At 41.2% G+C, this 25,552-nt stretch overlaps 1 protein-coding gene across 7 annotated transcripts in view; it reads right to left on the reverse strand.

The window, feature by feature from the left end:
• sorcs2 (sortilin-related VPS10 domain containing receptor 2) overlaps positions 1–25,552 on the reverse strand; it is a 367,111-nt gene that overhangs the window by 188,827 nt on the left and 152,732 nt on the right. For all 7 annotated transcript variants that reach the window (XM_044185095.1, XM_044185097.1, XM_044185091.1 and 4 more), the window contains exon 3: positions 22,239–22,338. In XM_044185095.1, the coding sequence (XP_044041030.1) occupies positions 22,239–22,338 (100 nt within the window). The remainder of the gene's footprint in view (positions 1–22,238; positions 22,339–25,552) is intronic.

The following is a 25,552-nucleotide window of genomic DNA, read 5'->3' on the forward strand; positions in this document are numbered from 1 at the left end:
GCTTGCTCATGGTGGGATATGTTGGGTCTCTGTAAATAATATTATAAAGAGTACAGTCTGGACCTGCTCTATAGGAAAAGTGCAGTGAGATAACTTCTGTTATGATTTGATGCTATATAAATAAAATTGAATTGAATTGAATTATCATGCCACATGGTAGATTCCTCTTTCCTTGTCTTTTGTCTTGTGCATTAATATTATCTTTACATAGTAGATGTTCGATTTATATTGATATTTCCTGTTCTTAGGATGACAGAAGGGTACAATTACTTTGTGTAGTTCATGATAGGTATGGTGTTATAGTTAAATGACCGTTAGTCATTAGGTGCGGAGTCATCTGCGATCAGCTGCCATGTCCAGGGCCACCAGGTATCACTGTTGGTTTCCTGAGTGTTACGATTTAATTTGGTGAGAGAAATTTGTACTGAAACTGAGTTTTAAGTCATTGTTGTCAGGTTTTGGTGGAAATATGTATTTGAATGTTTATTTGATACTTATTCAACTTTGGTTATACTAATATCATCTCCATAACCATAGCTGATTAATATCATTTGGATAAATTGGATTGTCATTAATAATCAGTAAGCTGAGTTTCATATTGTTTTCTCCTTCATTTGTTCTGTAGAGCCACACACACCCACACCTCAATAAAGAAGACAAGAAAAACCTTGTGTCTCCAGTCTTGTGTCCTGACCGACACTCAGTGGCGAGCGTCAAACATTCACCAGCTTGCAACAGAACTTTGAGATCCCTCATCTACAGAACTATTAGACATCACAAGCAGCTCTGAATTTCGTTGGCCTATTTTTTCCAAGTGTACTTTTTTTATCTCTTGCAGCAGTAAGTAACTGTTTATTTCAAAATTTTGTGATGATCAGCTCACTCTTGCTCATTAGTGCAACAGAACATTTGTTCCGCACAGTTGTCCATTTCTATTTCATTGAAGACAAAACCCTCCCCACATACCCAGTAGAGGCTGGGATGCTGAGGACAAAGGACACCACAGCTAGGATGTTTGAAAGGTCAGCTGCCTGGAGAACTGCCATCTAGCTCTCAACTGTTCCCCTGGACACTCACACGATGCTCTGTGAGGCGCTGTAGAATGCTGTTGGCAGTAACACACTCATCATAGACGGAGATGTTAAGCCTGCCAACTCGGAGAAGCCGCTCCATGTCGTCATAGGAGATCCTCCCAGATGTCAGAGAGAGGGGCTGCAGGTGAAAGAGCCAGTTGACCTCTAAACCACTTCTGGACATGGTGATTGATTGCGGTGTTTAAAAAGGCTGTAAACTCCTGTCTGGCAACATCAGCATCAGATGGAGAGAGACGCTTCAGCTTTTATTTTGTCAAGAAGCCATAGAACCCATCATCTCTTCTCTGAGTTAATCTTCTCAGAAAAGAGTCCATAATGGCATAGAGGTCAGCTGATGTGGTGTCATCTCTTTCCAGCTTCTTGACCACCTCTTCAAAGAGGGACAGGACATTATTACAGAAGAGGGAGGTACACCTCCACAAGGTCAGCCTCCTGCTCCTGATTTTCCACATCAACTGAGAGCTGATCCAGGGCATGTTTAATAGTGTTATGGACAATATGTGCATGGCAGTTGCCTTGGAGGAGGTCACTGTTGGACTTTATCTTCAATTTTGTGAAGACTGAAATGTGGAACTGACATTTGTATTGTCTCCACTGAATGCAGACACATGATCCAAAGACAGGCCCAGGTTTTCCAGAGAGCTCAGGATGGTATTGACTATTCCTTCAGCAGAGTCTGGATTTTCAACAAAATTAATCAAATGGTTGATGACCCTGCTCTCTGGAGTGAAAAACTGTATGACCAAGGGAAACAATTACAATTTTGCGTATCTGTATCTTTTTAATTTGTTGATCACCTCCTCTACTGCCTTTGGGGCAAGGACATCTGTGACCACTGCCTTGGCTTTTGTCCTCCCACAGGACATCATCTTTCCCATTCCCTTCTGTATTTCTGGACTATGCTTGTATGTCACCATTTTAAAATCTTGCGCTGCTGTCAGACCCGTTGAAAGACGCTGTCAGGTGTATCATAGCAACGCTGTCACTCACGCGACCAATGAGGAGTGCATCCTCTGTTTGGGTAGTGAAACATAACCTGACAGACAGGCTGAGGGATAACAGAGCAGGAGGGTTTCCTTCCATCTTAAAATACGGAACAAAGGCGTATTCCGTATCAACACGATGTTGGCTAATGATACCTAATGCTGAGTTGTTTCACTTAATGATGTTATAAAGTTTGCTAACATATATCAGTACCAAAACTAGTAGTGATACTAATTTTGATACTTATCCACACAACTAATGTGCAACGTGTTTCCTGAGCATCACACACAACCATGTTTCTTCTTGCAGACGCAGCAGTGAAGCCCCCTTTCTGCAAAACACACCCAGGCTAGCACTGTTTCTTTTCATGTTAGCTGTTAAACTGTGGGCTTAATATCCTCACTAGAATTTGTGCAGCTTCCACTCTCAGTCCCTTCCACCTGCTACAGCACAGTGCAATGTGGTGAAACTGACTCTGTCATGTGACGTAATTTCATGCGATGTAAAAGAAAATGTTTTTCTTCAAGGCATCAAAATGACTTCAATTTCCTCAGACTTTCTGCTAGTATGGCACGTGAAACAAAAAAATCCTAGATTTCAGAGCATGATTTCAATGAAACCTAAAGTCACTTCGCTGCTTGTAGTTTCCAGAAGGTCGATTGGAGATTTTTTTCCACAACCTTTTTTTACAACCAAAACGTTGTCCTATCAATGACTGATCAATAAAGCATTAGTAAATGCTTCATCAACCATTAATAAAGTCATTAGTTACAACTTATAAATCCTTCATAAAGGCTGCCTTAGTGGTCAGGGAGGAAGTGGCCAAAACTGAGTGGGTGGTTTATTTTTAATAAAAAGCAATTATTGGCCTTTTGTGTTGCCAATAGGTATATTGATTTAGCCTCAGCCTACCTCAGCACAAGGCAAATGTTCAGCTCTTAGATGCTGAAAGGAAAACTATAGAAGAGGAGTAGCATTTTCTCTTTTTCTGTGATCATTGTGGTGACCACTTCACTCTATTACAGGTGTGTGTGTGTGTGTGTGTGTGTGTGTGTGTGTGTGTGTGCAGATTTAAGTAACTCCAAGATAGCACCATCTTTTAGTAAAGCTCCACCCACAGATAACAGTGTGCAGGACCCACAGTGATATGTTGTGAGGACACACATGCTCAAACACACACACATACCATGGGCATGAAAAGGCCTGTGGAGTAGTCACCACTGAAAGATGAAGGTGAGTGGGGTTTTGACATCCCCCTCCAAGGCAAACATTGCTCACAGACACACACACACACACACACGTATGTAGCTGATGATCAACCTCACTAAAATTCCTCTAACATCGACACCTTCGTCAATGTGTGTTTGCATGTCTGCTCCCAATTATATCTAGTTTTGCTGTGTTGTCTTGTGGACTGATTATTCTGAGCACATCACCCTGAAAAAGACACACACACACACACACACACACACACACACACACACACACACGATGTGATAAAATAATAAGTGCTCATTTTCCCCCGTGACACATAGATAGCTGGGAACTAACAAGGGGCATGTGGAGAGCTGACACACACACAAACACACACAGATAGAGAAAAAGAAAAAGAGTGAAGGGAGAAAGAGGGCAGATGATACACAGAAACGAAGGGGAAGAGGAAAGTAAGTGGGAGTAAAATGAGCAAAAGAAAGAGAGAACAAGCAAAAAGAGAGAAAGAGAGAGAGACACAAGGAACACAGCAGAGAAGTGAAGGCGATAGAGAAAGACAAGAAAGAGGACAAGAGGAAAGAAAATGAAGAACTCAGCCTGCAGCGTTAATGCAAATGTCCATCCATACATCCATCTACAAAGAAACACACTGCGGCTCTTTTGCAAGAGGACACAGACCCTCTCTGTGTGGTTATATGGTTCAACCTAAATCTTAATATCAATATTCTCACCTGATCAAACTGAGCTAATAATCCAAACTTACTGGGTGTGAACCAAACCTAACACATCTGTATATTTCACATTTGGAAAGCCACTGGGAAACTTTCATGTTGGTGACCTCTTACTGCACTTTCCCTGGTACCAATACATGAAAACTAGTGTTTATGCTCCTCCAACAGCTGCTCTATTTTTTGCTTTTTCAAATCAAAGGGGAAAGACAACTTAAAAATCAAGATGGTTCTAATGTAGCCGACATGAATTTTGCAGAGGAGACCAGCACCAAATGTGGCAGAGTTTGTACAGCTGCATTGAGGCTGCTCAGGCTGGCTGTCTGCTCCTCCTGGTTGGTTTGGTTCAGTCACACAGCTCTAATCAGCCTTGTTTCCAGCAGCAGCAGGCAGCTGTTTCTGCGAAAAAGCTCTGATAAACCCACAGTACAGACATCACTCATTTCATTTGCCGCGTTATCACAGTGATGTCGTGGCGCTAAAAGAGGGGGGCTGCACTTGATAACTGTAGATGCTAGGTGGCAGCAGAGCAGCCACCATGTGGTCGTGGTGATGTAAACGCTGCTCTTGTTGCTAAAATTTAGTGGCAGATTTGGCTACAATAACTGCCAAATGGTGTGCCGACAGTAGCTTGGAAAATAGCGATATGGGGCACTGAATTTGATGAATTTACTGTTTATCAGACCACGAATGAGACAAGAATTAGGTTGGAAAAACAACAGATGGTGCCGGAGCGGAGTGTTTCTCGGGTCAGGGCCTCACTGCTTACTAAAACACAACTTTATAACTTTATTCACTGATTTTGGTGAAACTTGATCATATTTTGTGGAGAAAATATTTTCTGGTTTTCCCTCTGATGTCCTCCAGCTGCTCTGCCTCAACTCTCTGTTCTGAGTTTCCTGATGGGCAGATGGCTTTACTTGCTACAGTAACTGCTAACTGCAGCGGCTGTTAGTTAGTTAGCTGAGTTAGCTGTGCAGCTAGTGGTCTCATTAGCTGACTCTGCCCGGACTGGAAGCTCGGAGCACCGGGGCAGTGTTGGTGTTACTGTTTACACCTCTAGCATAGGAGCTTTGGACCACCGGGAGGAGGAGGGGGGACCCAGTGGAGAATGCTGGCAGGGAGCGACGCCAGAATGGGAACCGCTCGGAACCGGGTGAAAGGGCAACGGAACCGGGCTCCCAGTGAACACAGCTGGACCAGTTGAATGCATTATATTTCCTGAGTGAGCTTGTAATGCATTATAGATCTTGTAGGCTGATAGAGTGTAGCTTAGACTTTTTTCCATTCTTTCTTTCACTTCTTTAAATCACATGCAATTGCCCCAGCCAAGTGACAGCGGCAAGAACAAAAAACAACACAGGTCTTCCATATCGGATGTTATAATCTAACCATAATGCACTTTGTCGTTCCTCACACCCTCCCCGATCCTACCAGTGCATTTTAGCCAAAGCCACAGAGGAACACAGTGGCAAAGCTGAGAGGAATATGAAGTATCGCTGTCTGAACAATGGAGAAAATTGGCAATTTTCAAGGCTCCGATTCTGGAGAGAAAGTGACGCATGTGTGCAGCGGATGTATTTTTTTTAAATGCAGATCAGGATGGATAGGGTGAAATAAGCCGGGAAATCCTTTCCAATAGATGTATAGTCGTGCAGAACAGGCCGCAATAACGTCTTATGTTGTCTGAGCCCGATATGACAGACTTTCCACTTTCAGGAGGCCGACTCATTCAAATGCTATTTCAAAAATAAAATAACATCTATTTGACACTATGCAAGGTAGTGAAGCAGGTTTTCTGGCAGCCTTCACCTGTTTGTCTGAAAACAGCTTGGCAACTGACTGACTGGCCGTGTTTTGTGCTGTCAGTGTAACATTTTTATTTTAACGTCGCTTTGATACTTGCTGTGAAACCAGTTGGGACAGATGAGAGTGAAAGTTGACTTGGACCTGCAAAACACATACTGGATAGAATATGTTTGTCAGGTCTTTTCAAGGGAAAAAATACACACACACACGTTTGTAGCTAATCAACCTCACTAACATTCCTCTAACATCGACACTTTCGTCTATGTGTATGTCTGTATGCATGTGTGTGTCTGCATGTCTGGTCCCAATTATATCTAGTTTTGCTGTGTCGTCTTGTGGACTGATTATTCAGCTTTGTGTAAGGCAATATAAACCATATTGATACTGCAGCTTTTATGTGTTTGTTGTGTGCTACTGACTGGAGAACATCATACTACGTCTTATCAACGTAGATCCAAAGCTTGCTGAGTCATAAGCAGCTCCTGTGTTTGTCACACATTATTCGGGGGGGGGGGCAAGTATTAGCTGTCTCTCTTTCATGGGCCCAAATGTAGTGACGAATGACCAGGCTGTCTAAAATGCAACAAGTAGTCCTGTAACAACACTCCATTTATTATGACACACAGTAATGTAAGAAGTGGTCAAGTCACATATCGGACTACACAATGGCAATGAACAGTGGAAACAGTTACAGTGACCAAAAATTGTTTCATGGACATGCAAATGTTGTTTTAAGACACATTTGAAAAAGTGTGTAACCTATCCTGCCTGTATGCTTGTTGGAACTGAAGTGATATTACAAAATATTTTTAGTGCCCCTCCCAGACAGTTATTATACCAATCAAATTACCAGTACCAGTCGGAACCAAAGATTCACGCCCCCTGGAGAACACTACTAAATAAAAAAGATACATAAAATGTACATTTCTTATTTTTGGTAACAGTTTTGACCAAGTTAGTACACAAGTCAAAAACCAACACAAGAGATATACAATAAAAACTGGTTTCTCAGCAAAAATGATTTTTAATTTCAGTTTGACTTTAAAGAATGAGGAACTTATACTTATCGCTTTCCAAGGGTCTGTGTAAGTGACATATGAAACTAGATGTATTCCCAGATATTTAGCTCTGACACTGTTTCTTCTGAGAGCTCCTCTGCCTCTGTATCTATGTCGGGGGAGACATATCTTATTCCTGGCTTGCCTAGGGTGTCATAGCAAGTACAGCCTAGCAAATTTATCAATTTATATTCAGTGCCACTTGCAGTCAAAAGAAGAGGAATCCAGAAGAAAAAGATCAATTTTCCAGTTTTAGATCTTGCCTTTCATCACTTCTCTCTCTCCCTCTCTCTCTCTTTCTCTTTCACCCAGAGTTTCTGTTCTCCCCCTCTCTTGCCATGGAATTGGGGAAAGATAAGTGAAAATTGAGAAAGAGAGGCTAGAAAATGGCAAAAAGGGTACAGAGAAGAAATATTCTGAATGGGGGAATTGGCTTGAGCGTGGATGAGAGAGTGTGTGTGCACGTACAGTATATGTGTGCGAGAGAGTGAGGAAGAAGCCGAAGAAAACAGTAGTGACAATGTGTGAAAAAATATTTTGTAACAATACCAGAGTTAGATATATTGCCACATACTGTCTCTTTGTCAAAGTAATAATTTGCAACTTTTTCATATGAATTTCTGTCCTGTTTTCTGCTCTCTGATATAAAATGAACTAATAAAACCTACAGCAAGCTTATGAAAACACAAGTTGGTGTAAACACATACAGTACAGTATGAGGAGCCCTTCTTCCCTTCCCTTCCCAAGCTTAGCTAGAAGAAGGTAGATGAAATTGTGGAAGCTGCAGTCTACACTGTTTTTGGCTTACAGCAAAAAAAAAAAAAAAAAATGTACATGTTTGCTATTGAATACTCAGTGTGGTATTCAGTCTTCGCTCCTGCAGTTCCACACATGGAGATCAGTTAACTAGTCAATGGGAGTACTACTCAACCTGTGAAAACCTGTGCTGTCTTCTGTGGCTCTGGAGGAGCTTTGTCACGTCTAAGAAAATAACCCTGATGACATCACCATGACATCATCTCAGCACTGGCTCAGAAACTTAAAATTAGTTTGGAGGTGTTAAGTATGAAAGATGTACTGAGGCAGAAAGTGAGGGTTTGGAGGTTTAGGTGGTGGATAGACATGTAGTGCGTCCCACAACCCTAACAATTGTTGTTGGCTTTTTTTCAACCATAACTATGATCTTTCCCTAACCTTAACAGAGTGTTTTGTTGTCTAACCTCAATATAAATGATAAAAATGCATACAGATGGAGAGGGAGAGAAGGAGAGAGGAAAGAGGTGCATCATGGGAAGTCTCCCGGCAGTCTAGGTCTATAGCAGCATAACTAAGGGATGGTTCAGAACTCACCCATGCCAGCCCTAACTATAAGCTTTATCAAAGAGGAAAGTCTTAAGCCTACTCTTAAATGTGGAGATGGTGTCTGCCTCCCGAACCCAAACTGGGACCTGATTCCACAGGAGAGGAGCTTGATAACTGAAGGCTCTGGCTCCCACTCTACTTTTGGAGACTCTAGGAACCACAAGTAACCCTGCATGTTCCAGTCTCACCAGTAATTTTCACCAATGCTGTCTCTGCGCTATGATGCACTCTAAACCCTGACTGAAAATCCTCAAATAAACTATTGTTTAGAGTGTTTAAGAGTTTAAGTCACACAATTGATTGTCGACTGCTTTCTCAAGGATCTTAGAAAGAAAGGGAAGTTAGATATAGGTCTATAGTTGGCTATTTCCCTCTATTAATAAGGAGTAGTAAGCTGCTCTGGCATTACGGAGGGCCTTCCTATATGTTTTAAGATTATCTTCTAAGTTGTTGGAACACCATTTCCTTTCACGTTTTCGTGATGTTTGCTTTAATTTGCGGGTTTGGGGGTTATACCATGGAACTAACCTTCTTTGTTTTATTATCTTCTTTTTTAGAGAAGCGATAGAATCGAGTGTCGTTCGCAGTGAGTCTGCAGCACTATCAACTAGATGGTCAATTTGGGAGGGGCTGCGATTTGCACAGGAGTCCTCTGTTATATTCAGACATAGCATTTAGTTAAATGCAGATGGGATCGCTTCCTTGAATCTAGCCAAAGCAATATCAGATAGACAAAGAATTTTTGCCTAATGGCGTGTAGTCCAGCAATAGAAGTTCAAAAGTTATTAAATAATAGTACGATAAAGAAGGATTCTGTGGAAAGACTATTAAATGTTCAATTTCATTGCCATATACCAGAACAAGGTCGAGGGTGTGGTTAAAACAGTGAGTGGCTTCATGAACACTCTGACAAAAGCCAATTGAATCTAATGAGATAAACGTAGTACTAAGGCTATCATTTTCAACGTCTACATGAATATTGAAATCACCTACAATAATTACTTTATCTGTTTTAAGGACTAAACTTGATAAAAACTCTGAGAATTCAGATAAAAATTCAGAATAAGGACCAGGAGCACAGTACACAAATAGAATTGGCTGTCGCGTTTTCCATGACGTGTGAAAGACTAAGAACAAGGCTTTCGAATGAGCTATAATTTAGTTTAGGTTTAGGGCTGATTAATAGGCTTGAGTCAAAGATGGCTGCAACTCCACCTCCTCGGCTGGTGCCTCGAGGAATGTGAGTATTAATATGACTGGGCGGAGTGGATTCATTTAGGCTAACATATTCTTCATGACCCAGCCAGGTTTCAGTAAGACAAAATAAGTCAATATGATACTCTGATATTAATTTGTTCACCAGTACAGCTTTAGATGACAGAGATCTGATGTTTAAGAGTCCACATTTAATTCTCCTATTTTGTTGTGCTATTTCAGCGTTTTTGTTTAGGTTTTTATTTATAACTCCTCTTCTGTTAACTTTAGATTTTATTAATTTAAGTGGTCGGGGGGCAGACACCGTCACTAAGGAGTTGGGTGGGTAACTGCTCTGGAAACACAGAGAAGCGTGTAGGACTGCAACTCTGTCTCCTGGTCTGAACTCTGAATTGTCATGGTTTTGGTCCACTAATAAACCCGGCCAGATTTCTGGATATGAGAGCAGCTCCATCCAAAGTGGAATGAATGCCTTCTCTCCTAATCAGACCAGGTCTTCCCCAAAAAGTCCGCCAATTATCTACAAAGCCCACATCGTTTGCTGGACACCACCTCGACAGCCAGCGGAATGCGGAATGAATACATGCGCCTAAACATGTCATCACTGGTCAGATTTGGCAGAGGCCCAGAGAAAAATACGGAGTCCGACATTGTCTTTGCATATGTACACACCGACTCAACATTAACTTTAGAGACCTCCGATTGGTGTAATCGGGAGTCGTTCCCGCCGACGTGAATAACAATCTCACTGTATTTACGTATATCCTTAGCCAGCAGTTTTAAATAGGATTCAACGTCGCCCGCTCTGGCCCCAGGAATACATTTGACTATGGTCGCTGGTGTCACTAATTTCACGTTTCTCAAAATGGAGTTGCCAATAACCAATTTCAGCTTCTGTATGCCACCAAATACAAACATATAGAATGATGTAACATCTGCAGTTTCCTTAAATCCCTTCCTTGCAGAAAAGCTTATTTGCACTTAAATTCAGCAAAAGACATCAAGGTCTTGTTGACAAGCATTACATTTGGTTGGTACATCTGAGTTTCAGCATGTAGATGGATAAAACCTAAGATAGAAAATCAAAACATAGTTCAGCTGCTTGACTCAAAAATATACAAAACGTATGTGAGTCTCGCTCTGAAACATAGAAATCGTAAATGTAAATACTGTAGTTAACGAATAATGTACCTGCCAGGGGACAAGAGATTAAAATTAGCTGCAGCTGTATTTCTGCATGTTACCTCAGCACTTACATTTCCCTTTGAACTTTATGGATTTATTCTACATGTTCCCTATGAATTGTAGTTAAAACTGAAGTGCAGATAATAATCCTCAGTGAGAACTGCAAGACTGGCTGTGGGTAGTTAGCAACAACCATCACACACACACACACACACACACACGCACACACACACACACATCACCAGAACAACCGCAGAGTTATAGCACTCACCACTCCTCACCACATCCATCGCTCCTTCCTCTTTCTACTCATTTGTCTATAAACTCTCCCATTCTTCACACACACACACACACACACACACACACACACACACACACACACACACACACACAAACGATCATGGTCAACCAATCTCATCTGCAGTTAGTGAGAAAGAGGAGCAGGGGGAAGAGGGCAATTGCAATATAAATAGCATCTATTGTGGTGTTAATATTTATGATGGTGCAAGTCACTAGATATGAGAAGGGAGAGGGGCACTTGTAGAAAGACAATAATAATAATAATAATAATAAAGAGGAGGGAAAAGAAAAAAGATGACAAGAGAAAGTTAAAAAAGGTAGATTTCACCATGAAAGAAAAAGACAGAGGAAGAAACAGAGAGATGACAGAAAAGGAAAAACTAAACTAAAGTTGAGAGAGGTGAGGGTAGGGATGGAAAGAAATGCAGGAGAAGAAACAGAAAGATAGGAAAAAGAAATGGAAACTGGCAAGAAGTGAGAGTATAGATGGAGAGAGAAAAGAAAGCCCCTGTTTGACCAAATAGTTCCAGGAACTAAGAAGATCCAAGAACTAAATCAGGAACTATGGCCCCATTGACACCTGCTATGAACATGTGATCTGTATCGGATAGATTATCTGAATCTGACATCCGATCCCAGGTCCCAGGTCCCAGGTCCCAGGTCAAGGGAAACAATGCAATGGATGGGTGTTAATCATTTTTAAATCACTTTTTGTGAGAGGAGACTTGCTACTGCTACTACTTGTAGCTTTTGCTGGGCTTGCTTAAGCTAGCAGGAAGAGGCGGCGTTAGATGACCTTTCAAATGAGGACATGGTCATGCTGTACGGATTGCATTCACACCTGACAGAGCTCTGATCACAATGCAATTTTCCAGATGTGGTCTGGCCAGTTTGTGGCACCTTGTATTTATATGTGCTTTTCCTTGTCCAGATTGGACAAGAAGCTACACTTATCTTGGCAGTTCAATAAAGTATTTCTGATTCTGATTCTGATACTCAGATACAGATCGCATGTTAATGCCAGGTGTAAATGAGGTCTAGAAGTCCCTTTTGCACTTTCCTGTTTGAGTGTCCATTGTTTATGACGAAGCATGAAGATGAGCCAAATTAAAAGATAGGTTTACACTTTTTCAAATGTGTCTTAAAACAATACTCACATGCCCACATGCATGTTGAAACAGTTTGTGCTTGCTGTGATCATACCTCCTGTTCAAACTGATAATTTAAAAATCTCTTGCTCACATGCAAATGGACCATCACTTCAAATGGAAGTGATGGTTGACAAAATCCACAGTCCTCGTTACATGCAAAAATACATTCCAAAGTTATTTGAAGTTATTAAATAAAATCAAGTGGGTATTCTCCAGAGTTACAGTCCTTTCAGTACAGAATTCCATCTTTTTGTCTCTCTAGAGCACAAACTGTTTCACTGTACATATAGGCACCTGACTATTGTTTTAAGACAGATTTGAAAATTGTGAACCTATCATATAGCCATTGCATACTCCAAAGAGGACACGGACAACGTGTTTATTCTACATTGGGTGTCTGCATAGGTGGACATGTTCACACATGATCAGCATGTATGGTTTGTGGGTACGGCTATGCGGACAGTAGAATTTGAGCAACAGCAACAGATAATTGTAATGTTCTCTGTGATGTTTGAATGTATGTAATGAACCCCTGCAAAGGAGACATGCAGAGGTGGAAAAGGAAACCGAAAACTCCAAAATGCTGTAAAATAGCAACGATTTGCTAAGTGATTTATGGTTATGTATTTCTGCTTTAGAACTGCATTGAGTACAATAGTAAATACAAGTTTTTGCAGCTGAATTATTTGAGGACAGGAACTATAGCAAAGGAACTTAATTCAGACCTCGATTCCTCTGATCAAAACCCTGAGGTCCCCGACTTCCTGAAAAAGTTCCCTGGTTCCTGAAAAGCTTCCTGAAAACGTACCTGTAGTGGAAACTAAAAGAAGGAGAAGGAGTCGTGTAAGAGGTAAAATGCTAGGGACAATATGAACAAGAAAAATACAGAGAGAAATGAGACAGGGGAAGAAAATTTGATGGATGGTGGAGGTGGACAGATGAATAGAAGAAGAAAGAAGTGGGAAAGAAAGGACTTACCCATTGATAATGGATGGATGATGGATGGATGAAGGGATAGTTTTAGTCAATGTGAATGAAAGATTCAGAGTTCAAGCGATGGATGATAAAGGAATAAATGAAGCAGCACTACATCACACCAAGCTAGTACTGTTGGTAGATCTATAAATGGGCCTACAGTATATTGGCTCTATATATATCCAACACATATATATCCAATATCCAACACCAGCTAGTGTGTTTTTGTCTGTGAGAAAGTTTTCTCAACATAGACCTACTAGGAGACGTCAAAAATTGAATCTTGTGGAGCTAAACTTGGCTCGCTTTAATCAGAAAGGGACATTATAAAGGGATTAGCGAGTCATATTTATTTTTAGACACCGCTAGGCCAGTTAAAGTGCTACGTCAAAGCTGATGTGTCTTTTCTCTGGCAGTGGCTGCCTCTGCACCGCATACAAATGCTGATTCATATTATCTTTAATGACAAATGAATTCATACATTTCATGACACATTGTGTGACACATAAAAGTTGAAAAACATTCATACTCTTCTCCTCCTGTTTTGTCTTCCCCTCTGTTCTCCACTGATGTCTTCTCTGCTCTTGTATTCTCTTCGGTCTACTTCAACTGCATTGAAATATTAACCAAGCTCCATTAAACTCTAGACTGCAGCAAACACATACAGCTCTAAAAGTCAGAGACAAGCACAGGGCAGCATTTACATCCCTGCAAAAGCTGCATGACAGATAGTTCAGAGCCCCGTGTCCATCCAGGGTGAGCCAACTGATAGCGGTGTGAGTCAATGGCTCTGCCTATTGATCCAAATTGGTGGATCCAGGTCAGGTCAATCCATTTAGGCCTGGGCTGTGAAGGGCTGAGAGCAGCAGTGCTGATCCCTCTGGGCACAGGAGGACAAACACAAGAGCCCAGCTGGACGGAGCATTTGGGTCAATAGCTGCGATCAATGCTAGGTCAAAGATGATCACAGCTAATGTTATGCTATAATCTGAATAGACAGTGGCAATATAATTTATCATGCTCTGCAGAGACCTGTAGCAGTAGCATTGTGGATGGAATGTACTTTGTCAGAGACAGAGTTGATACAGTAGAAGAAATTACAGGTCTTGCATGAGCATGAAATGAACAATTGCTGTTTCAACTAACCCATTTTCCATACTAATAATGTAGCCTATGTGTTAACATTTAAAAAAAATGTGTTGATTTAAATCACCATCTTATTTACTTCTAAAATATCATATTTTAGTGATTACTTCATGACGTAGTAATGTTCATCCTCCTGGGACACACCTCTATGCACCTTCCCTACATGTTTCAACCAGAAATACAGTATGTCAAACATATTTCAGAAATAAGACGGCAATGAAATGCCATTTCCTCTTGACTTTGAGGCTGTTATTATGGGTTTTCTTCTATGGCTAATGCCTCTTCATAGTTAAGTCTCAGTCAGTGAGCAAGACTATTGTCTGCTGTTCTTTGTGTGTTCTTTTGTACCCTGAGACAAACACAGACTGCTGATACAGGGAGTACTGATAAGCTGGGAAAGAGACAGAGAGAGCACAGCATCTGGTGTGTCATAACATAAAGAAAACCTAGCTCCACCATGACCTGGTGCCTGCTGCCTCACATGCATTATGTCTGTTTCACACTGTGTCTGATATCTAGTTTTACTTCGGGGGAAAAAACGACAACTCCTAGAGAAATTACATGAACTGTGGCTGTTGTGCATTCTTATGTGTATACTTTTGAATAAAGTCCAATATTAAACCTTTCATAAACTATTTTGTCTTTTTGAAATCAGTTGCTTCCTGACTCTCTGACTTAGCATCATGTCCTAGCACCTTCCTGATGCTTCAAATGAATCATGTAGACTCAGAAGTAGAACACTGTTTCTATATGACTGCGTGGGTGGACCGAACCTCTTTAGTGGAATAACCCTCCAGCAAGTATTAGCGTTAGCTTCTGTGGTCTAACCTCACATCCGTCTGTCCTCGGTTCACGGTTGCACCATACGCTCCAGTCTCCTTATCAGCCGGCGCGCAGGTCCCAGTGTCTGGGCAGAGGATAAAGGAAAGACTGCTTCTCTACGGTACAGATGACATGGCTGCAGGGATAGAGGGAGGAAGGAGGAATAGGAAACAACAGGGGAATGGCTGGTTCTCATGTGGCTACACTGTGGTTTAGCTGGCATAACTTTCAGCAGTGGAACACATGCTTTTCTGTGTCAAGCTATAACTAAAGGTCAGTTTGCATGTGTTTGATTTTTGTTTCAAGAAGAAGGAAAACCTAAAAAAAATTTCTGATGCCCTACAGCTCAACTCGCGACATTAGTATGGGGGCCATGTACACACAGCCAGTCTCTCCAAAAGAATATGGGCAAACACTTGGTTAAACCCCCAGAGGCTGAGAGCAAAGTGCTGCACCAAAGTGTGTCTGTAAACCTACTGAATTATTGACAATTAATCACACAGAAAGAAGCCAGGGTGGACGCATCACGGCTGCTATATCTTTAGTGTCAGCAACTCCAAAATGGCCTTAAAATGGGGAAAGTAGCATGAATGAAAAAAGGAAGAGGACTTTTTGAAAGTCTGATTTGAAAAAATGATTAGTGACAGCTTGTGCTAAATGAATTGTCCAACAATGACATTGACAGATATCTGTGTGATCCTGCTTTCACACCAAACACGCAAGTGCGACATTGCACAGAGACATCTCCTGAGCAGCTGCATGAGTCATAACATGCACTCTGAGCTGATCCTCCACATGGCTTTTATAGCCAAAGTTCAGCTACATTGAAATTTAACCCCAAACACACTGACAGCCATCCAATGGCATGCCGGCATTAATAGGGGTTTGAAGTTACAACAACACCAAATACACTGTAGAAAAAAATGGTGGTAAGGTGATTTTGTGCATCCCGGAATGCCTATCGGTACTTGAATTTAAAACTTCAAGCATGTCATTTGGTTGGTTGCTTTCAGATAGTAGGTAGTCCTTAGCATCCTAGCAACCCAGCAGCCCTGGGAATTAATGCAACTCGACCACCAAGAGTTGTTAAATTAAAGGTCCAGTGTGTAACATTTAGGAGGAGCTATTGGCATAAATGGAATACAATAATATATCTACAGAGGGAGAGGGTCCCCTTCCACTGAGGCTGCCATGTTGCACCGCCATGTTTCTACAGTAGCCCAGGATGAACAAACCAAACACTGGCTCTAGATAGGGCCTTTCGTGTTTTTCGCGAGTTTCGTGGCCGCCGTAGTTTCTCCTACACGCTTGGAAGGGGAGGGTGAGGCGAGCGCTATTCAAATGGCTGCAAACTGCAATTTCATCGCTAGATGCCACGAAATCCTTCACCTTGGACCTTTAAGGTCTTTATTTGTGATATTGTCAAAACAATTACAGTCGTTGAAGCAGTCGTTTGCATTCTTGTTCTCAGGCTCCCTCCAACAATGCTCATACAAAAATGTACAAAAGAAAATCACACAAGTAAATGAGACATGAGAAAGAGAATGTAAGACAAGACATAAATATTGCAAAAGTTAAAATATAGGAAAACATATATAATATATATAAATATATAAGTTGGGTCAGTGATTTGGCTATGTTATGCTCGTAGCAGCTAATGCAGCCTCGACAACATTACCAACGTGCAGTAGAACTCCCCAACACATGTAAACACATCTTGATGAGTAAAATCAGTGGAGTTCCCCTTTAATGGTTCTCATTAACCATAACCACAATCTTTCATTAACCATAACCAAGTGTTTGAGTTGCCTATCCCTAGCCATACCTAAACAATATTTGCCATAACCACAACCTTTTCTTAACCTTGTCCATACTGTAGTTGCCATGCACAGGTACCGTAAAGAGCAAGACTTCTAAGTTTTAAAAATTTGTTGAATGTAAACCCGGGTTTTGCAGAATCGTCCAATATCAAAGTTAAGGTGATAGGGTTGCATCCTATAGTTAGTTGTTTTGTAGGATGGTATTGCCATACCCAATGCCCCCTCCTACGCTCTGACTAATGCAAACTACATGCAAATGCGCAATTGATGCAAAACTAGTGTTATCACTAGTATATAATTTGAGTTTAAACCAGCAGAATTGGTCCCAACTGAATCCATAGCATCAGCAAAGAGCTAATGAATTTAAGATTTTGAGGTATTAACATGCATGAACTAAATTGAAAGTTCTTTTGAGTATTTTTTCCAGGTGTGATCAACAATAAAACTTCACAAACACAGGTAGCTTGCATAAAAAATCCTCCTTTTGGCTTATTCATCCCCCGTCTACTACATTTTCCATTAGCAGAGTAGCTTCTGTTATTGTTGAACTGCTTTTACCATCATTTTGTGCATAATTACTTTCAAGGCCCTCTCCTCTATGATAACACTGAACAAAGAAGACAGATTTGCTTCAGAGAAAATTATCCAGTTACCATTATAGTTTTTTTTTTTCTTACGGAAAGCAGGGGAGACAGTTGACAGTCAGAAAGAAATCGAAGAGAGACAAGACAGCTATTTCACTGTCACTCACACGAAAGAATAGGATAGACTATCTGAAATTACAAAAATTGTTCTTCACCATAGGGATATCATGTGAACATTATGTGACCACATCTGAATATTTTGCCTTTCTCTTTGAAGCTCTTTGAACTGCCAATCACTGAAGTGCTGACAGTAAATCTGCAGTATCAGTCAGTCTATCACTCTTTTTCCCATTGTACTTCTTTTTGAAACCTTTTTACTTATGTCTCTGTTTACTCATCTTTTTCTTCTCACTTTGTTCTTTTTGGCTTTGTTCTTTTTGGCTTTTTTCTTTTCCATCTCGGTAGGTGACTAAAGGCATTTTTAAAACTACTGTCAATTTGTTTTGCAGCAGTCCAAGGAGTTGCTGCTTTGTACCATTTATGCATCGGTTTTATTACATTTCACACAGCAATTGTAGTTTACTGAGGTTGTATTGGAATAGTAATAGCTGTAGAAATGAACTTTCTACTGAAACTTAACTTAATTCATAATCGCAGGGTGATTAAACCATAATGCACAGTGGTTTGGAGACAAATCAAGACACATTTCTTTCAACAGGGTCTCGGTCTCATTCCTGAATTTTCAACAAAACTTTCAAAAACAGAGAAAATGTTCCAAGGTGGGAGCTCTAAACCAACTGCTGTAGGTTCGAAAACCCCCAAAGAAAACAGCACTTGACTGTATATAGAGGGTGAGGGGTCTTGTCTTGGCCCACTTATCTATACAGTACGTTTCCTCTCTTTGTTCTGAGATGGAATTAATGAAGCTATTAAAACGACAACCTCTGGGACTGTGAGAGTATATGAGACATTTCTATAAAACAGACATTACTAATCATTCTGCATCCTGTTCTTGCTGATCTTAGCAATTTTCCCAAAACTTCAAAGGCTGATGAAGATTCAAAGTATTTGCATAAGGGCACTGAAAGAGCCAGTTGAGGCCAAGGCAGATGCCCTAAGCCAGTTCGTTAAGTCCTTATCTCTACTTCTGACCCTTTCACTATGTATAAAGAAATGTTTTATACTCTCCCATCCTCCAGACAGATTGTATTGCCTGCTTATAGCAACATTTGTTGGTTCTGTCAGTGCTGTGCTCACTTATTAAGTGAATACTGTGATATTTCACTTTTTAACGCCACACTCCCTCCTGGCTGGGGATTGAATCCCACTGGAACTTCACTTATTTCTTGCTTCTGCCATGCTCTGTGACCTTGTCTTAATGTCTCAATAAAGGAAAGGAGTGCCTATATGTGAGTGGTGTGCTGCAATAAACAAGGAGAATGTAATATCTTCATCTTACTAAGGCTGATTGTGATGTGGGGCTACATCATATTAAGTGGCAAATCTGAATGCTAATGTTCCAGAATCACAGTGGATTATTGAACTGTGGCGGCTCACATTTTATTATATACTCAAAGACATCATAAAAATATTTTACCAGAGTGTAACTAATTATGTAGAGCTCAAAGAGCTGAATAGGAATGACCGGTCCAGCCACTCGAGAGCCTTTGGTGTCATTTAAGAACCTTTCTCACTCTTTCAAGCCCTGTCAAATTAAAACAGTCCACTGGACCTCTTTTTATGGAACAGAAAACACTTCCCTGTTCATCGAAAACAATTCTTCAGTTCTGACATCAGGCACGAAGTCCTCAGCAGTACTCCCTGAGGAGATGCCATGCTGACTAGTGACCAAGGACCTAATTGAGGACACCGGCTCAGAAGGTGGTTTACCTTTGATGCCCTCTGAGCTTGACGGCACTTCTCCAGGTGATGCCCTGCTGCTTAGAGAATTGCTGAGGTACAGATGTTATGGAAGTGTCATAATGTGTTTTCAGAGTGTATGTGTTTAAAAATAGCCTCTGGACGGGGCTCAGATCTGGATAAGCCATTGATGGACCAAGAAATGTCTTCAACTTCAAAATACACTGGAGTCCACTGGATTGTTTTCATTTGTTCTGATATCTTAGATACCTTGTGACCTTACGACTGAACTGATGATGGCATTTTCAGTCCAACAAATGAAACGACAAAATGCACCGTTGGTCCATGCATTCCAGAACACATAAGCGTTTTCTGATCTGATGCCGCTATCGACAGGAAGACGTTATTTGTCTGTGCCTTCCAAAACTGCAACCAATCACATAAATCTGTTTTATGATATCACTATGGTTAAGATTTGGTTTAGGCACAAAAACAACTTGGTTAGGCTTAGGGAAAGATCATGGTTTGGGTTAAAATAAATACCTAGTTAAGGTTATTAAAATATTGTGGTTTGGGTTAAAATTACTTCTCTGTTAAGGTTAGGGACCAAGCGTGGTCATGCTTTAACAACAACAACGTTGAGTGTCGACTGGAAACGATATTTGAACCTCCATTTAGACTCACTGAGCACTCAACAACAAGGAACTTCACTAACAGACTTATGCAAACACTTGCCCAGCTGACCGCCCTGTAGAGACGACAGTTTGCTGAGGGAGAGCGCGCTGAGCCACCAGCCTCCAGTTTATTTACGACTCCATTGCCGTGTTTCCAAGTGTGTCAAGGGTCCTTGGGAGCTCTCTCCTGAAAAGGGTCTTGAGCAGATCTTTAACGGAGCTCTCAATGAAGCAATAGAGAGAGAGAAAGAGAGGGTGACATTGTCTCCGTCTGAACACTCACCTCTCTCTAATTGCCTCAAGTCCTATTGATTACCCAAGGACCTTCACACCTTTTCCTTGTGATCCCTTCACCCTGTGTGTAATCCCCTCACAGAGCTTACAGACCCCCTCGCTTTCTGTTTTCTGATGTGATTAGCAGTATTGATCAAAGTGCGCTCACGTGTGTGTGTGTTTTTGTATGTGTGTAGGGGCGCCTAACGAATGTGATCGCTCATAATTTGGATGCTGAAAAAAATAGTAAATACATGGCTACATACTGATATTTAGTTAGAGGGATCAAAGCATTTAATGATCAACTCTGCACACACATAGCCTACATCCACTGCCTTTCACACAAAGATACACACTTACTCTCACAACAGCAATAACACACACAGACACCTACACAGTGATTCCAGCATGATGCACCGAACCTGAGCTTCCATCACTCCCCTCCTGCCAGGCCTGGAGGTGTGTTGAGGCAGCAGCTTGATCCCCTGCTCATATTACCAGACATCCTACTGTCACAGCACACTCTCCCACTGCCCGTGGCCATCTTCCCTCCTTTCTCGCTTTCTATGTGACTCTCTTTCTGTCCCTAAGGGAAATTAAGATGACTCCATTCCCATGCAATTAAATGCTCTCATGTTGTCTGGTCCTCTACTTTTCTGTGTGTGTATGTGTATGTGTTAAGAAGATGAGATGGCAGATCCTGCACAGAAATTTGTAGTGGGGACTGGAGCAGTAAGTGAGAAAAGTGACTACTATCTAATCTCTTCATCGATTGGAAGAACCCTGGACCCCGGCAATAACTCATGCCAATTAGACAAGCTGCAGTTGGCACAGTTGGCATTCCAGTCGTATCTCAGCTTAAGTCGCCTACTGTACCTCTTGGCTCTCATTTCAGCTAATCTGCTGCCTACTTTTTGAAATTCACTGGAGTTCAGAAGCTACCTGTGGATTGAATAACTAGAACGTGGGTAGGAGTGGTGCATGTGGCCAAAGGGTGTTGGCAGTTCAAGATCAGTAACATGAAGCAGCACCACATGCGCTGTCACAAAATAAAAGCCATATTATTTTCCAACCAAAGAAAGGACACATTTTAAACATTAAGCAAATTATGTGTGATGGTTTTGCTTTTTCATGAGACGATTCCAAGGAAAATTGGTACATTCTCTGTGTTACGTTATATCCATTCATTCTCAGTGTCCCTGGGTCAGAGCCATGGGGTGTAGGTGGATATCCTGTGTGCATTCCTGTCACAGTGTCTTTTTCAGCCCAGTATTCCTAGTTATTAGTTCATTGAGGATATGGATTGTTCAGTGCCAACGCAGGAAGTAGTGTGTCCTATATGTAGCAAAGCTGAAAGTAAGGGTGTGGAGGTCTGGGTGGTGGATGGGTGTATACAGCCTGTGAAAACAGTTGTATAATTACTTCTATGGCTCAGGAGGAGCTTTGTAAAGTCTGAGAAAATAACTAATGATGTCATCAGGGTGAGACTACAAACTTGGGAAACAAACTGGGGACACTGAGTTTGAAAGATGTGGGTGTTTATTAGGCAGTGGGAGGCAACGAGAATTGTAGGCATCAGCATATCTAGGCCTCTGCTGCTTCAATTTTCACCATTTATTAAGCTATCTCAAGTCCCCCAACTTCACGGAAGTACAATATTAAATTGTGTACTCCTTTAAGTTCCCTAACCTTTCCTATAGCATACTTGCCATATCCACAAGTGTTCCTTAATTTTAATCCCACTGTAGTTGCCATTCACAGATATTGTAGGAAAAAACCTTCAGTTTGTCTTTAGTATCAGTGGATCATTTTCTCAAATCACAGATCTTTAACTAGATGTCTTGTAATTCCTACCCAGCCTGTAAATATTCATTTAGGCCTCCAGCTCATTCTTTCAACAACACTTAGAGAAGCAACACTGCCGCACATTTCAGCGAGCTCATGGGAAACACAATATCCGGCTCATTAATGGATACATCCGCCTACCTTTTTCTTGTTGGTCGGGCAGATGTAGAAGCTGGTCACCACGATGGTAGTTCCTGGCATCAGGTTGAGTTTGGTGTAGGTCGTGCCATAGTCAGCAGACCTGAAAGCAGACAGACAAAAACAAGAACAAGTAGGAGTTGAGGAACATTTTGAGGTAATTTTCCTTTTGCAATGGTCTCATGAATCGCACAATATCAATAGCAAAAGGCATTATGATAATGATTTGGAGAATAGGACCTCTAAAACGCCTGCTGCACATACAATATGTTGATAGTTCATTATATTTTATAACTTTTCTTGGTTCTATTTCTCTTCTTATCCTGCATATTAACACAACAGCAGCTCTATGAAAAACCTTTTGCGTTGACAGAAGGAGATTAAATCTGCAAAAAGCATGGGAAAGGGCGACCTACTTATTCTCTCAAACTGCCCTCAAGGCATTATATCAGCTCTCTGTTCACCATATTACCACTTTGTGGTCCACGGTCTGAGCTCGGTGACAAATCAGAAATGGCTGGACAACCTGTCAGCGCCACAACGATGCAAAAACAGCCTCGGGCTAGCAATGAAGTGCTGACCAATCCCCAAATCTGGCAGCTTTAAGAGCCGGTACAGACTGATTTGTGTGCTTGAGATTGATCGCTGGCTGCTGGATTGTTTCTTCAGTCCGGCTCAGTCGCACCCATCCAGCAGAGTGAAGGTGATTGTCTGTGACAGGTTGTGAAAAAAACACCACAGGTTTCAGCTTGGCAAGGCTGAAGAAAGGTGACCGCTTATGGTTAATTAATGTCTCAAATTCCTGTCCGGAATATACAGAGCAAAGACTAATCCAGGAAACATTCTCCTCAACCACAGAATAGCAAGAGAGATTAAAGGCAGCAATTTTAACTGAGGAGTAAATAAAGGTTAAAGAATGCAAATGTAACATCTACTGTATTTGCATTCGCCTTTTTGTTTGCAGCTTTTGATGGCTTTCTGGGGCTAATTTTGAAAGAAATCCAAAGCACACAAGGAGATGCTGCAGCATTTAGCCAAGGCTTGAGGGTTCAACAGGAGGGAGCCTGGAAGAAGAGGTCTTGATGAAAGAGAATGATGAGCTAGCACGTCAGCGTGGTTAAGGATGAGAGGATTTACTCCTTCGCGCAGTGGGACATCAACCACTGGCAGACACACACAATGAGACACATACACACCCGAAGACCTGCCAAGCCATTCAGCAATCAGCTCTCCCAGAGTGCTCTGATACAGCTGGAGAAAATGGAGTGGCATAGCAGGGATGAGCTATTTCTCCGCGGTGAGCTAGCACATGTTTTCATCTTCCTCGCCGGCCTGTGTGCGGTGTTTAACCTGGGATCACTTGGAGGACATGGACAGATCTAGCGCTGATGGCTGTGTTAGCAGCCAGAGCTCAGTGCTGATCTCAAAACCCACTTGTGGATGGAGTAAGGGCCTGCTAGGCCTGGTGTGTAGAGGTCCACTGAGAGGCTGGATCATCAGGGTGTAAGTGTAAAAAACACACTGGGCAGTTAGATTCAGTCCCTTCACTTCAGAGGATGATAAACTTTTTGTATTTCTGAGTGTGGATTCATATATTTTATATTGTCTTTGTCAAACATGAACACATATTTTACAGGACCATAACCATGATTCAGCTTTACATTACTATTGACCATTTTTCAAAGCCTAACATACATTTTTTGATGTCCTACCTTCCTTTTCATTGCATGCCAATAAATATTTTACAATTAATTTATAGAAACATGAAACTTCTTGCAGGGAAACTCAAACATCTGACACTTGGGAGCTGGCTGCAAACAGCATTTTTTTAATGCAATAAACCAAATTCAAACTATTCTTTTAATGATTTCCATATTTTCTTTTCGTTGCTTGTCTTTGGGGTTTAAGTGTGTGTGACATTAATGCAAATGCTCCTTTTTGATAGCTCAGTCTTAAAGCTGTATTCATTGTTTTCTTTGTAAGTCCACAAAGAAAAGACTAACTCCACAACAAGCTAAAAACTAAACATCTGACATTAGTGTATAAAGCTGTTATGGCAAACATGTTGGCAATAAATTGTCTACCAACTTTAAAAAAATCTGGCTCTTTAGCTGTTAAATGCTTCAGTACAGTATGCTAACCAGCTAGTTGCTAACTTTGTTTGTATGCGATTTGGTGCTGGGCAGGTAGTGGAAACTGGAAACCAGGTTGATGAAAGCAACATTTTTAAGCCATAAAACTAAAACAAGTAGCTAAAACAGGTAAAACTACAGAACTACAGAGTTGGTGATCATTTTCTGTGGTTTGTCATTACGAGCGACACCTTTCACATTGATTAAAAAATATCAATTACTGCAGCTTTAACTGTATCTCAAGTGAAACCAGTGGCTGCATAGAAGGCAGCAAATTAATCAGAAAACCTTTGCTGTGGAAAATGGTCAGCAGTGATATAAAGTACTGTGTATACAATTTGCAATTAACAAGATAAAACATAAACCATGGTACGGCCCTTTGCTATAAAATACAGTGCGCTTATTTTTTAACACGATGACTGCCAAATATTGTACTGACTGGTAAAATTATAATACTATACGGTCCCTTTACCGTAAAAATAGTGAAGAATGTAAATTGTTGGATAACTCAACATGCATTAACCAATGCATAACACAGTCTGTTAGAGAGCACATCCACTGTACTGCTGCACATGACATTGTTTGGAACAAGCCAGTGATAATCTCTGTTTAACACAGAGCTCTACAAAGCCTTCTCCCTATTACATATTCATAGTCCTTCATTAGCAGGAGTGTAATGAGTGACCAGGGTTGGGGCGGGCCTTATGCCCAGAAACACATCTCAACATCTGGACACTACTATTCACACTTCGTGCCCTATTTTTCCTCATTACCCCTCGCTACCAAGAGTCTGTTACCATGGAGGCTGCTTCTTTACATCCATCTGGTGTTTAAGACCAAAGGTGTGGGGCAGTATTGGTCAAATGATGGAAACAGCTACACTGGAGTTTTGACCCTTCAGCTTGCGTAGAATATTCAAACAAAAACCAAATGATACCAAAAAGATCATAAGTCATAAGCCCAGTTTACTGTGGATGGAACACTCTGTTGTTGTTGTTGTTAAGGAACCTTGTGTTCTCAGATTTTTTATTTGTTTATCACTGGGGGTAAGGAGGTGACCAAACTTCAATATTCAATAATGTATATATGTATATGAAATAATTAAATCTTTGCTTGAAGTTTGGTCTTCCAGCAAAGCGGGGGCGGGAGTCAGGGAGCAACAGAAAGATGTTGCACCACTAATAA

The sequence above is a fragment of the Siniperca chuatsi genome, linkage group LG22 (genome assembly GCF_020085105.1).
Source record: "Siniperca chuatsi isolate FFG_IHB_CAS linkage group LG22, ASM2008510v1, whole genome shotgun sequence".
Taxonomy (NCBI): domain Eukaryota; kingdom Metazoa; phylum Chordata; class Actinopteri; order Centrarchiformes; family Sinipercidae; genus Siniperca; species Siniperca chuatsi.